This window comes from Amphiprion ocellaris, chromosome 1 (genome assembly GCF_022539595.1).
Source record: "Amphiprion ocellaris isolate individual 3 ecotype Okinawa chromosome 1, ASM2253959v1, whole genome shotgun sequence".
Taxonomy (NCBI): Eukaryota; Metazoa; Chordata; class Actinopteri; family Pomacentridae; genus Amphiprion; species Amphiprion ocellaris.
In genome coordinates, this window is record NC_072766.1 from 36,913,828 (window position 1) to 36,928,766 (window position 14,939).

General features: G+C 38.7%; 1 protein-coding gene across 1 annotated transcript in view; it reads left to right on the forward strand.

The window, feature by feature from the left end:
- Window positions 1–14,939, forward strand: part of otog (otogelin) — a 97,578-nt gene that overhangs the window by 42,213 nt on the left and 40,426 nt on the right. Inside the window, exons 24-29 of the mRNA XM_055013119.1 lie at window positions 9,830–9,937; window positions 10,571–10,709; window positions 13,156–13,290; window positions 13,503–13,649; window positions 14,328–14,447; window positions 14,665–14,781. Coding sequence (XP_054869094.1) covers window positions 9,830–9,937; window positions 10,571–10,709; window positions 13,156–13,290; window positions 13,503–13,649; window positions 14,328–14,447; window positions 14,665–14,781 — 766 coding nt within the window. The remainder of the gene's footprint in view (window positions 1–9,829; window positions 9,938–10,570; window positions 10,710–13,155; window positions 13,291–13,502; window positions 13,650–14,327; window positions 14,448–14,664; window positions 14,782–14,939) is intronic.

Here is a 14,939-nt window from a genome sequence, read left to right on the forward strand (position 1 = left end):
TATGTCCATGACAGTATAAGACATTAAACTCACAGTGTCTTTTGTGTTTCATTGAGCATTCTATTAGAATATACTGAGGATGAAAGCTTTTTTTTTTGTTTGTATGATGGTAAATGATTGTTTGACAGTGAAAGAAAGAATTCTGACTTCAGAAATGCTTTTAAATGGCCTTTGATGCACATATGAAGCGTTCGGCTCTCATAAAAATAGACAGAAAACATAGCTTATAAATTGCAAATAATTTTCAGATTTTTATGATGTAGACCTTAGTTTTGGTTAACAAGCAGATTGTTTCACATGTAAACAAAATGTTGATACCGGAATCCACAGATCTAAGGGACGCTGCAGAAAATTGGGGTCACCCAGACAATTTCATGTTTTCCATGAAAACTCACACTTTTATTCATGTGCTAACTTAACTGCACAAGGGTTTTCTAATCACCAATTAGCCTTTCAACACCATTAGCTAACACAATGTAGCATTAGAGCTCAGGAGTGATAGAATAATCATTTACCACATCAATTAATTTTATGTTATCTGCATTGAAAAAACTGCTTTTCTTTCAAAACTAAGGACATTTGCAAGTGACCCCAAACTTTTGAACGGTAGTGTAAATATATAAATACCAAAAAGACCAAGTGACCAAAACATTCAGAGACAGCACCTATAAAAAGCAAAAAGTGCGTGCTACTCTCTGGTTTAAAGTAATCTTTTTGTACAACCATACACAGCTCTCAGTGCTCCTGCCTTGATCCAACCTTCTTGTCGAGGAACCTCACTGGCGACAAGAGTTGGTTCTGCAACTATGACCCAGAGACCACACAGCAGTCTTTACTGGAAACGCCCATAGTTTTACAGACTGAAGAAGATGCATCAGGTCAGCAGTGCGACCATGAACATGCGTATCGCTTCCTTCAGTATTCACGAGGTTCTGCACTGTGAATTCGTCCCCCAGGGTTGGAAGTTTTACTGTAACGTCCTAATTCATCTGAGGGAAAACATTCAATGCAAATGACCTGAACTGTGACACCAACACAGTCATCACTGATATGCTTAACAGGACTTTTATACAGCATTCCAGATGTGGCAGGAGCACTGGGAGCAGTGTGTCGCTGCACAAGGAGGTTTTTTGCTTTTTATATGCACAGTCTTAATACTTCTTGATTCCACCTTATCCTCAGAAATTTACTTTGTTTTATTGTTCAAGTTTTCCAGTAGATCACTGCATGAGTTTCTTTATATTTAGTAGCCAAAGACAAGTATGTTTTCTAGCACCAATAACAAGACTTAAAGTCATGTTTGACTGTTGAACAAAACACAAAATGCTAATTTTCTCTAGATAAGACAAAGCCTTTAAATATGAAGGTAAATATGCATCTGTATGTTCAAATAAACACTCCTCAATGAAGATAGCGCCGTCCTTGTGTCAATCCTGGACTATAAATAGCACCAGTTTGCTGCTACTCAGTGCAGTGAAATACTACAATGACGCAGAGAAAAGGTCAGTGAGGTACAGAGATGGTTCATGGTCATCTCGACCCTGTCCCGCCTCTGCTGACCTCACTGCTGTGATTCATATGTCGCTGTAAAGCAAGACGACCTTTACGGTGACAACGAGCCCACAACCTCTAAGTCTGACGTCCAAAATGCCAGTCATGGTACGAGTCTTTAATAACTCACTAGAAACCTGATAGTTTGTGAGCTAATTTTGTGGTAAATATGGACACAAAGAGATCTCATTCAGGCCGGACGCTCCCTGATGACAGCTGCATTAATAAGTGCAGCGATGGGGAGACGGTTTAAAGGTTCACAGGGTGATCATCTCATGCTTGACATCAACCTGGAATCACGAGTCTGAGTTATAGAAGCTTGTTTTTACACTGTTTTTCTGTGACTCAAGACTTGTTTTCATGAGACACACTTTTGTTATGGATCTGATCCAACAAATCAGGCAAGAAATAGGTTAAATAAGGATAAATAAAGCTGTGTTCAAGTAGGTTTCCATTAACTTCTTGAAAGCTTTCTAGCCTACATTATTCCCTAGAAATCAGCCACAGAGGAAGCAAGATGTTATTGTAAGGAAAACAAAAGAATAGAAGCCTTTTTACATGAAATTTAAAGTAATAGCTAACATTCTCTGCAGGTTTGTGCAGCTCAGTGGATCTACAAGTATTTGTTGCCTCTACGTAGTTAGTTTGCAATTTGTCAACCGTTTACTTCCCCTAAGCTGAAAAAGATGGTCCTAAACCAAGCAGTTCCTCAGTTTTGAAAATGACATTTATTGTGGTGTTTGAAGGCCATAAATGATCTCTACGCCTCACCAAAAGACTGACTGCAGTTTGTAGCTGTCAGCTCTACCTTTTTTGCCTTTTATTTGACAGTTACCAGTGTAGTGATGAACAGAAGCAAGTTTATTTATGTGGCACATTTTAAACACATTTGCAAAAAATCCGATTTTTAAAAAATCGTAGAAAACTACCCACTAAATATTAATGTTTGAGCTCAACAAAAAAATTAATGCAACAGTTTGCATCAATTGTTTTGAGTCATGACAACCACTAATGACATGTTCAACCAACAAACTGCATTGAGTTCAGGGAATTAGCTTTTTTCTTCTTGTATTGTTAATTATAATGTACTGAATGGTTGGTAACATAATCAGAGGTTTTATAATAAAATTTAAGTTTGTTCAACTACTGGGAATTTTTTAGTACCAGGTACCTAATTACAGTACTTCTGAATCCTTTTTTTAAAAAGTTGGCAAATGTTAAGTTTCTCCAGTGTTAAGTTGGTAGGGAACTTGAAATCCTGACCTCAAGGTGAAAAAAAAAAAAGTTTTGATGCCAGTTTTATTTAGTCCCTCACCTTGAATTTAGTTTTAAATTAAGTAGTGCAGAAATTGGAGTTGAGACAAAATCTTGAGTTGCAGTTACCAACATTATGTCAACCCAACCCATCAAAATAGTGTCTGCAACCTGAAATATTTATCCAAAATAACACGTGAGAATTTTTATATTTCAACCATGTATTTAATCAAGTGGTAGGAATCCAGAACTTGGTTTACTTTATGAAATGTAATGGATTATAAAAGGTTAAAAAAAAAAAGCAAAAAGTATTAAATAAACTTCTGAAAAGTTCAAATCAGAATTTATAGAATAATAAAAGTGAAATTTAAAATGGATTAATTAAAAGCAGTGGAAAAAACAAACTGTTAGTTTTAAAAATGACTAAATTTGGGGCAAATTTATGTCCAAAGCAGCCAACTACAGCAGTATGTTTACACATTACTACAGTTTATATACTGAGATTACTTTGATGTATTCTGTTTCTAGCCAGCAGTAAAATAATATAAAGTAGTGGTATGTTTGGCAGACTGTTATGTTCTTTTGTCTATATATATATTTACATGTATATTTATTCTTGGTGAGTGTGTTCATGTTTGCAGCAACATTAGGAGGCTTCAACCACCTCCCTATATGGTGAAGGTTGCACTCCTGTTATTTTGGTGGTCGCGGGTTGAATAATTGGGGAGCCTCTGGTTTATAAGAATGGTGTGCAAACCTTTAAGACCATGGCACCTCTTCAGAGGATATCTGTCCTGCACAAGCAGCCAGAACTTATCTAATTTAGTTTGTTGTCTCAGACTGTGTAGAGGCCTGACACTCAGCATTTCTTTCCATCGCCACTCTGACGTTTTTTTTTTTTTTTTTTAAACTGCTGGCCTCTAATATGGCATTTTTTGCACTCTTTGCTATTTGCTTCTGCTTTGAAACATTAATTGTAGTGAGTATAAATGTTGCCACGTTCATAAAATGTGGTTAAATGTAACCTAAATGAACAGTGACATGATAAATCTTATAGCATCCTTGGCCTGTCATCATGACACCTTCAGGATGCTGTATCATCAGGTGTTATGATATATTGATATTGACAGATGACAGTGACTCTTAAAACATGAAATGATGATATCATGTTCATAATACACATTATTAATGGCGTGAGTAAATGTCTGGTTGGCACTATGAGTTGTTGTGGTCGAGTGGTTAAGGCGATGGACTAGAAATCGATTGGGGTGAGAATTTTACAGTGCTGTAATGTATTTGTGGCAAACAAAGACCTTCTTCTTCTTCTTCTTCTTCTTCTCCTCCTCCTCCTCTTCCTCCTCCTCCTCCTTTTATCATCTTGTTCTCATTCTTCTTCTTTTCCTTCTGCTTCTTCTCTTTCTCCTTCTCCTCCTTCTTTTTCTTCTTCTTTTTTGCCTTCTGCTTCTTCTTTTTCTTCTTCTCCTCCCTCACCTCCTTCTCCTTCTCCTCCTCCTTCTTTTTCATCTTCTTCTCGTTCTTCTTCTTTCCCTTCTGCTTCTTCTTTTCCTCCTCTTCCTTCTTCTTCTTCTTCTCCTCCTCCTTTTTTCTTCTTCTCCTTCTACTTTTTCTTCTTCTTCTCTTTCTTCTTCTTCTGTGACTTTCTACTTCCCTACATTTGTGTTTTGACTAATTGATTTGCCAAAAAACAAAATACAAAATAAGCAACGCTGAAGATGAATTATACTGATGCCATTATTACTTTTTATAAATTCTTTTAATAGAAGTTGCGACACACGTGCATTGTGATTGTTTTTGCTTTTCTTTTCGGTGAAAAGCTGATCTCTCGACAGCTCTGTGAGAACTGCTTGGGTAATGACTGATTCAGAGGGTTAATTTTCCTGAAAATGCAAGCAACAAAATGATTTCACTCTTGTTTGTCATGCATGACGAACATGAGCCAAGGACAACATCACGCCTACAAAGCCAAGCTCTGAATCTCAAGATGTACCTAAAACCTCAGTTTCATTTTTACATCTTGTTCCACTCGTTTGCTTAAGAAGTATGTTTTCCTTTTACCCCCTCATTTGCCAGCCTGCAGCACCATCAACCACATTTCTTCCACCTGTTCTCTCTACAACAGACAGCAGATAATAAACAGTTGCTTCTTCTATCTTATTAGTAAACTTAAATGATTATCATGAAAACATAAAAAAATAAATAAAAATTCCAACTCAAAGTCAACGGCAAGGTATTCATCTGCAGCGGGACTTACAAACCTCTAATGGGAAATAATTAGCTGAGGTGCTGACAGAAGAATCCATTGTGTTTTCATACACAATGGCACACTTTGTTTATGATCAAAATGTAGACCATTCATTCCTTCCTTCTTTGTCAATTAGTCCAGCTGAACTCATATGAACCTGGATTTTCAGGTGCAAAACAGGAGCATGCAGCAGACTGGAATTTGGTTTTGGTTACATCTCATCTACACAGTGGTAAAAATATGTTGTTTGCTTCGTTTTAGACTGTTCTGGAAAGATATAGGTGTGTTTTAGGAAAATACCTCTCAGGGATGATGCAGTTTTTTTGTTTTTTTTTAAGTTATTTTTTTGGCCTTTTTATTAGATAGGCGTAGTGAGAGAGAGACAGGAAACAGGGGAGAAGAGTTGAGGAAGACATGCAGCAAAGGGCCGCGAGCGGGAATCGAACCCGGGCCGCTGCGTCGGGGACCAGCCCCTGTACATGGGTCACCCGCTCAACGCGTTGAGCTATACGGGCGCCCAGATGATGCAGTTTTTGAGGTGAGAAAGATGGCATGACATTTGGAGCATCAACAGTTGATTGCTAGAAGAACATTTTTGGGATTTGAGGGTGATATTAGGTGCTTCAACACAACCAGGAAGTATACCTTCAGTTCATGACTGCAAAGTTTTTTTTAAAAAATGACGATAGGAACTGCAAACTGTGAACATAAATCTCATTAAGTTTGTCATTTATACAAGCCTGAATAGTTCCCAAAGGTTCGTGTGTGCCCAACTTAGATCTGGCACTTTGCCTCTGGAAACTGGACAGTTTTTGTTTCAGAGCTCCAGTACAGAAATAAATAGGACACATACACCCATCAACCACAACATTATGACTACCGACAGGTAAGGTGAATAACATCGATCATATTGGTACTATGTGGTACTCTGCTGGAAAACCTTGGATTTTGGCGTCCATGTTGATGAGACTTAGACACCCAAATAAGCATTGTCCTAGAACAAACACACTCTTTCATACGAATGGAAATCCCAAATGTCACTGGCCTACCCCCGCAGGAAAATGCAATCAGAAACTTCTTGGGCAACATGACAATGGGCCAAGATGTTGATTTGACCTCCAAAATTCCAAGACCCCATTCTGATCAAGCATCAACAGGGACAAGTTTCAGTGCCCAGGTAGTTCAGCTGGTTGAGCGAGAGACCCATAAACAGGGGCTATAGTCCCTGACACAGCAGCCTGGGTTTGATTCCTGCTTGTGGCCCTTTGCTGAAGCACCTCACCCCGTTCTTCTCTCTACTTTCCTGTCTGCCTCTCAACTATCCTATCTACTGAAGCAAACAAAGGCCAAAAAAATAACTTTAAGACAATAAAAAAGCAGGAAAAAGTTTAATTGCCAGAGGCCCTGCTGCCCAACCCAGAGTACCCAATGGATCCACTGCAAACGTACTGGTCCAGACCCCATAGGACACCCTGAGAGGTCCTCTGGTCCAGACCCAATGTTTCAGAGCATTTTTGACCACATTAGGAGGACCAACACAATATTAAACAGGTGGTTATATTGTTATGCCTGATCAGTGTATAATGTATTTTACTGTGAAATGCTAATTGCCTGATATTTCTCGTACAGTGTTTGCATGTTTCGACATGTTTGTAATAACAAGAACATTGGTGCCACATTGTTTTTTGCCCCACAGCTGCTTACTTACTCTCCTACTTAACAGCTTTTGTGTGAAAATAATGGATAATTTATCAAACATTCACACAAACTGTTACTGACGACACTGAAAGTTATCAACAGTATGTGGCAGTTTTAAACCTGTGATCTGTGATGGTTGTACAGAAACTGGCACGACACCAGAAACATCACAGACTGCAGTCGAGGCATCGCGAAGTCTGACTCGCCTGTTGTCACGATATACAGCTACACCTTCCTCAGTCACTTTTACATCGTCCGATAGAATTGAATTCAAAATGAGGGCCGTGGTTACGAGGATTTATTCATAATGTGCTCGTAGGTCAGGAGAATGAATGATTTTAGGATCTTTGATCAGAGTAATTGATACGGCAGCTTGGCGGGTGGATAAAGGAAGCTGTTAACACCGTTTTATCTGTGCTGTAACTCTACTCAGATGAACCTGAGGTTTGTGGCGGGACCATTCAGTATGTCACTTCATTGTCCGCGGCCTCGCCAGTGGATATAGCTCAACCCTGGATATTACAAGATACTTATCAGCTTCGTCTTGCAGAGTGGAAAGCAAATGGAGGGATCCAGACAAAGCCTGTTTCTCTCTCTATCTCTGAGAATCCTAATTGTCTCGTTTTCTCATGTAGCTAACGAGTGTTACCGCTTTTCATCCACCGTCGCCCACCCCTGAAACCCTGGAACTAACTCTCATTTCCTGGCATCTCTCTGCTCTGGAATCCAACCTGCTTTGGCTCTGCCTCTGTCACTCTGTTGGCATTTGCAATATTGGCAGAATTTAAGTTGGAGATGAACACATGAGCTCCAAATGATCATTATGTTATAACTTGATAGCATGCTGTTAGCCCACAGTTCCTGAATAATAAGAATTACCACTTCGAATAAGAGAGCAGTGAGTTGTACAGCTCTGTCATCGTCCTATTCAGAATTTCATTCAACAAATCATCCAGGTGTGTTGTCTCTCTGATTGGCTTCGTCTCAGATCTTCAGGTGGACATCCAGAAAAGACGTCCTGTTGGCGACTGTAAATCACAATTTGTAGTAATTTGTAATTTTGCCCACCCAAAAAACCTTTACCATTGTTCCAGACATGATTAATTTCTACATTTTTTGAACTGTCATCTCTATATCTGTTTAGGTTTTTCCAACTCTTGGTTGAGGTCCTGGGAAGCTTAGGGCTTCATAGTGAAATAGAAATACTGATTGTACATAAATTGTGATCAAGCATTTCTGAATCAACAGAAAATTAGTCAGAAATGATAGAAATATGATATTAATTGTCATGCAAAAATTAAAAGTGTTCCCTAGTTCCAACTCGTGAATCTGAGGATTTACTTCATACTTTTGCATTTTGGACTGTTGATCAGACACAGTAATTTGCAAAACTGCAGTTTAACATCCTCAGGGGCGGAAAATACATTTACTGTACTTTAATGCAATTTTAGGTGTTTGTACTTTACTTGAGCATTTCCATTTTGCTAAATTTTGTTGGAAACATTGTACTTCTGCTTTACTGCATTTATCTGACAGATTTAGCTGCTCTTCGAGTGCAGATTTGACACAATGGATTGTTTAACACAGATTAAACCCAGTTGTTTACAACCTTTTCAGCTTTTTACAAAATCAGTGTGTAGTCTAGTTCACATTTCAGACATCTAGAGTTGTTAACAGTTATACCAAATAATGATTTTCTCCTTTAAACGTCTCACATGATTTCATTTTATTCAAATAATCCAGGATCTCACCAAAAATCAAAGATAAGATAAAGACTGAAAAAAAAGTTGTTGATCAGGACCTTGTTTTTTCAAGTCCTCCGATTTACCTGTTGTCGCTGTAAATAAAACTTAATATAAAGTAGTTCAACCTTAAACAGTAACATGTTGCTCATATACTGTTAATCATCCAAAGCTGGCACATACACTACCGTTCAACAGTTTGGGTTTGCCTTGGCAATTTCATGTTTTCCATGAAAACTCACATTTTTATTCATGTGCTAACATAACTGCATAAGGGTTTTCTAATCATCAATGAGCCTTTCAACACCATTAGCTAACACAATGTAGCATTAGAACACAGGAGTGATGGTTGCTGGAAATGTTCCTCTGTACCTCTATGGAGATATTCCATTAAAAATCAGCTGTTTCCAGCTAGAATAGTCATTTACCACATTAACAATGTCTAGACTGGATTTATGGTTCATTTAATGTTATCATCTTTGAAAAAACTGCTTTTCTTTCAAAAAATAAGGACATTTCTAAGTGAATCCAAACTTTTGAACGGTAGCGTATAATAAAATATCAGACCAAACTAGGACTTTTACTGCAGTATTTTAACTACATTTTACTGCTCTGTACTTGAATTTTCATGTAAAACTGAAGTATTTTCACATGGTTGTATTGATACTTTACCTCAAGTCAAAGATCTGAATTCTTCTTCCATCAAAGCCACTCTCTTGACTCTGTCTGCACAGCTTTAAGTGAGCAAATAACTTCTCTCATGAAGAGAAGTCTTTTAATTAGGTGGTGTTGTAACGGTTTGTTGCATTTACAACAGGCTTTTGGGCTTTCTATTTGCTCCCACATGATGAGTGTGTAACACAAAACCCTCCAATGGGTCTGACTTCTTTAGTAAATCATGTTCACTGCATGTTTGTTTCCATTTATAAAACTGACAATGGGTTGTTTAGTCCCTTTGGGATTTTTTGAAAAGTTTTCCAACTAGGAGAAACTAAATCTCTTGTCCTGTACACAATGTTTTGGCCTTTTTCCCTGTTGGATGATGCTGTCACTGCTAACAGATCACACTGTGGTTCTCTTGTTACAGCAGTGTTGTATTTTTAGGCATCTTGGTTTAATAAATTGCTAAATGTCATCGTATATTCCGTAGACAAAATCAAGAAAACTGACTTTAGGAACTTGCTCATTGGTACATCTAACCCAAGAAATCTTATAAGTACTTCATTCCAGTGTGTTTATCGCTGAAATGTCAACATCCAAACTCCATTTTTGGTAAATACTGAGCTTTAAAATGTTTTAACAAATCTGTGTTGTCCCTCAGCTTGTTGAAACATGGAGATGAGTGCTTTGAACCTGACGCCTGCCCTTGTCTGTGGAAAGGAAAAGAGTATTATCCCGGCGACAGGGTGTCCTCCCCCTGCCACCAGTGGTACGTTCACACAGATACAGCTTTTACAGAGAGTTAAAATAGAAATGTCTGTGTTTCTGCTTGATCTTTACATATCAACTTTCCCCCTTTTCTTCTGGGGGATCTGTTTTTTCATGACATACAAATTTGTCTCACCCTCACCAACTGTCTGCCAACAATATCTGTCAGAATTAAGACAAATCTCTAAAGCATCACTAATTTTTCAAAGTCAGATTGAGCCTGAGAGTCCTGAGGTTGTCAGAGCATCGAAAGTGGCCACCTGATATCCATAATTCTCTGTTATCACAGGGCAGAAAAAAAGGCCTTGAAAACAGAGCGGGCCCTTGTATGACTCTTTGATTCCCTCTGCTTCAGACTGTTCATCAGGTGAAAGGAAACACTCTCCCAGTGATCTCAGTCATTCTCCCATCCTTCCATTTCTTCTTGGAGCTGTAGCCAGAGAAGAAGACGCAGATGACAGCCTAATAGCGCAATGAGCCGTGATTCAGCCTTTGACAATTCACTGGCCACTTTTCTGCCTGCTGTAAACCTGAGGCTCCCCACAAAAGGAGGCCATTAGATGCGAAAAAAATGTCCTCGCACTAAGTGGGAACAAGTTGATGCTGAATCACTGAAGCTTTGCCGTCTTTGTAGTGTTTGCCAGCACGGGACGTTCCAGTGTGTGTTTCGTCCGTGTCCGTCCATGTGCACAGCCTACGGTGATCGACACTACAGGACGTTTGATGGACTGCTGTTTGACTACGTCGGTGCATGCAAAGTCTATCTTGTGAAGGTAATTGAAAGTATTTAGATGTACAAGTGTTTGGACCCAACACTCTTCCATAAGTGGGTCAAAAATGATCCATATAAGAATCAATGTTTGAATTAAGTTTAGTTTTCACTTTATAACCTATTTTGAGCATTTTGATAATTGAAAAAGAAGAATATTACACAGAACAGCAATAGAGGAATGTCTGCATCCATATTCTTGACATTTTTCCACTTTTCCTCCAGCTGTTGCTGCTCTCCGTCCCTCCAAGTTTGTGCACTTCATCACCTCTTGTATGAATATTATCTGTGATAAACAGCTTGGGGTAGTAATACAAACATTACAATTTCTTTAAAAGTAGAAAAGGCAGTTTAAAAATTTAAATGGAATAATATCATAAACATGCTTTTTGAGGAATAGCTGAAAAATGAAATGATAAAAACTTTTCATTACAAAGATATTACAAGAAAACGACCTCACCAGGTCATTTTTGTCTCACTTGTCCATCTAAGGGTTAACTAATGACTTGTGCACATTTTGGATAATTTTTGGGTACTGCATTTATCCTTTTATCTTGAAAAATGACACTGATTTAAAATTACCAAGCAACTACATCAGTCTCTAGTAAACAAGATCAGCCCAGAAATGTATCTACAAATAAAGTTGGGAGAAAGTGCAAAAAACATTAAGGAAGCCCTTAAAGTATCAATGCCAGCAACAGACATGAAATGTTTTGCAGTAGAGTGATATTTTAGATATTTTTTACATAACCTAAATACTTGAAATAAACTGTACCCTATGATGAATTATGATAATTATTTATGTCAAGCAAGTTTATACTCGGGCTGCACAGTGGCGTGGTGGTTAGCACTTTGGCCTTGCAGCTAGAAGATCCCTGGTTCGCGTCCCGGCTTTCCCGGGATCTTTCTGCATGGAGTTTGCATGTTCTCCCTGTACATGCGTGGGTTTTCTCCGGCTTCATCCCACAGTACAAAAACATGCTGAGGTTAATAGGTAACTCTAAGTTGTCCATAGGTGTGAAAGTGAAAGTGAGAGAGCCAGCTTGAATGGAATAGGAGAGATTAAGTGCAGCTGAGCCACTAGATCGCAGGTGTGGCTCAATCAGGTGACGACTGGAACAGGCACACCTGTTGTCCAGGTGGAGGGTCATCACAATATGTAGTCCTGTGATAGACTGGTGATCTGTCCAGGTGTCCTCTGTCTTCACCCTAAGTCAGCTGGGATAGACTCCATCCCCCCATGACCCTAATGAGGATTAAGCAGTGTATAGATAATCGATGGATGTTTAAACTCACATTGTTGATATAAACTGAAACCAGTGACTGCATGGAAGGTGAAAAATCACTCTAGCTGGCAGCGAAGGTGAAATATACATGATTTGTAGGTGATTTGTTCTTACTGGGCTAAAATATTAAACACATTAAAAGCAGTATAAGATAAACTTTTCTTTCCTTCATTTATTGCCATAAACTCGGCCATGGTAAGACAGACTCAGAGAGATCTTTAGTTTTTTTCCCTGCTTACTTGGACGCTAAGGTCTTTTGTGCAACAGATTCCTTAAGTTTAAATAAAGATAAAACCTTAAAAACAAAACAACATTTTAAGGAAATCTTAAGCAGAAGACTTAAAGGTGTTTTATGCAACTGATTTTATTTTAAGGAAACTTTAAGGTGAATCTTAACTCAAGGTGTTTTGTGTAAACGGCCCCACATGCTTAAACAGAACATTTTACTTTAGTGTTTGGATTTTTTAATATTGCTTGTAGATGGACAAAGTTTTGTTAGTTTCTTGGTCTTCAAATTTTTTGTTTTTTATAGTGGTTGCTAAAAAAATTGGCCCATTTCTTCTTCTACTCTGTTTATTAAAGCATTGCCTAACCTACCCTCTATCGCCACCTTCTGACAACACTACAGTATAGTTTATTTGCTCCAAACTTCCATAGGAGGTTTTGCAGTAGAGAAAGAGAAGTATCACATTAGAAAATGGGCATGGACATGGCAAAATAGAAATCTAATTTACCTTTGTTTTCATATTATATGTTATATTTTCAGTCAATAATTGGCCGGCCGCTTTTTCACCTTTGCAACCAGACAGACTCCTGTGTGAGCTGACAGACTGAAATTGTTGGTGATTATATTTTTGTGATCCAAAAATACAGGATTATTTTTTTTCTTGTTTTTGCCAGTTGGTGAAAATATTACTTTATGATGATAAATGTGATGGAACAACCATAACTTTGCCCTCCGTAAATGAAAATTGGGGATGCATTTGCTCCATTATTCAGGTGATTTTGCACCTAGAAAACATGGGGCCTTAAATGCAGTTGAACAGAAAAAACAATGATTGAACAAACACTGTATGTACTGTGAGCTACATTGTGTGTAGTTCTTACCAGCATTTCCATATCTGCAGTTTGTATGATCTGGATCCTGTTTTCTTTCCTCCACAGAGCAGCGCCGATGTGATGCTCAGTGTTACAGCTGAGAACGTCGACTGCTTCGACAGTGGAGTCATCTGCAGGAAGTCACTGCTGATCAACATCGGAAGATCATTCGTCATGTTTGATGACGACACCGGAAAGCCGGTAAGAGTCACTTTTAATAGATTTTATAGGTTTGTTAAAGAGCGATGCAGGAATCCGGCACCAGATTTGTTGCTCAGTCTCATAAAGTGCATAAATAAATACTTAAATTGACAATATATGCTACTGAAATTTGACACCATTTAATTTGATTAGCTGATCATGGCTATCATAAGTCCCTTAGGATTTGAGAATATTTTCTTTTTCCTGTGTAGAATCCGTCCAGTGTGATCGACAGGAAGCAGAGGATGTTCATTTGGCCAGCTGGATATTTCACGGTCATTCATTTCCCAGATGAAGACGTCACCGTCCTCTGGGACCGTAAGACCACCGTCCACATCCAGATTGGACCTCACTGGCAGGTAGGATGCTGGTTCAGGGCCTTTTTAGGATTCTGCTGACGTTGTACAAGGCTGTGATTTTATCTGACGCTCCACTTGAGGCCGACTACAAACATGATGAATGTTGAACCGCTGTGAGGCCAGTTGAGGTTGCAGGTGTGTTTCTTTACATTAAGACTACATTTCCCATCAGCCCTCTTGCTTCTTGTTTTTCCTGCAAGACTCTAAATAACATACGAAGGTGAGCTTGACAGTTCATTCTTGACTTTAGAAACAACAAAACAGTTTAAACTCCAGCTATCTCAGTAGATGATGTCCAAGCATTTTTTTGAATTTTACAGACTGAAGAGTTACTTTGTAACGTCGTCAAACTGAACAAAACTCTCCCTACTGATGAATACTTAATTTACTAAGCTCTTGCAGGTCATAACTGTCTGTTTAGAGCCTCTCTTTATAAAATATTTCTTCTTCACTCACTAAAGCGAGAAGCAGTAATGTGCTAAGTGCTGCCACCAGTGGTCACACACTGTATTGCAAAAATGCTGAATCGAGCATTAGTATTTAAATCTATTCTGTTCAGTTACTCTGTCAGAGAATATTCCAAGCAATAGACGGAGAGGTTTATGTGGTTGTCAGTCCCAAACTGTGATATGAAGAGGTGGATATTGTGAACATATGAGGTTTTGGTGATGTGTTCAGGGGAAGCTGAGTGGATTGTGTGGGAACTTCGACCTGAAGACAGTGAACGAGATGCGAACGCCCGACAACATCGACTCCCCAACACCACAGGAGTTTGGAAACAGCTGGACAGCAACAGAAGTGAGTAAAACATCACCTGTATCACCAACAACAGCTGCTTTTATCTAAGTGGCTTTAAAAATCTGAGTTTTTCCTGCACAAAAAAAAATGCTGATGAAGTGGGCCCACATGAATCATTTAGTAATTCCATTTAATAACTCATAACTTGTTCAAGCAGACCTTACTTCCTTTTCTGTGATAAAATTTACCAGAGCTGTGTCTGTCTGTGTGTCCTCAGTGTGTGAACAGTCCAGATATCAGACACCCCTGCAGTCTCAGTCCACTCAGAGAACCTTTTGCAAAGCGTCAGTGTGCCGTCCTGCTCAGCGAGGTCTTCCAGGCCTGCCACCCAGTGGTGAGTAACAGAACAACACCCTCCGTCCTGCAGCTTGGACTTTAAGATGCACTAAAAACAAATACATTTACTCAGTTGCTTTTCTTTCAGAGCCACAGACTTAGTCCAGTTCACTTCTGACTTTTGTGTTTTTTATCATTAATCTGCTGCTGAGAAGT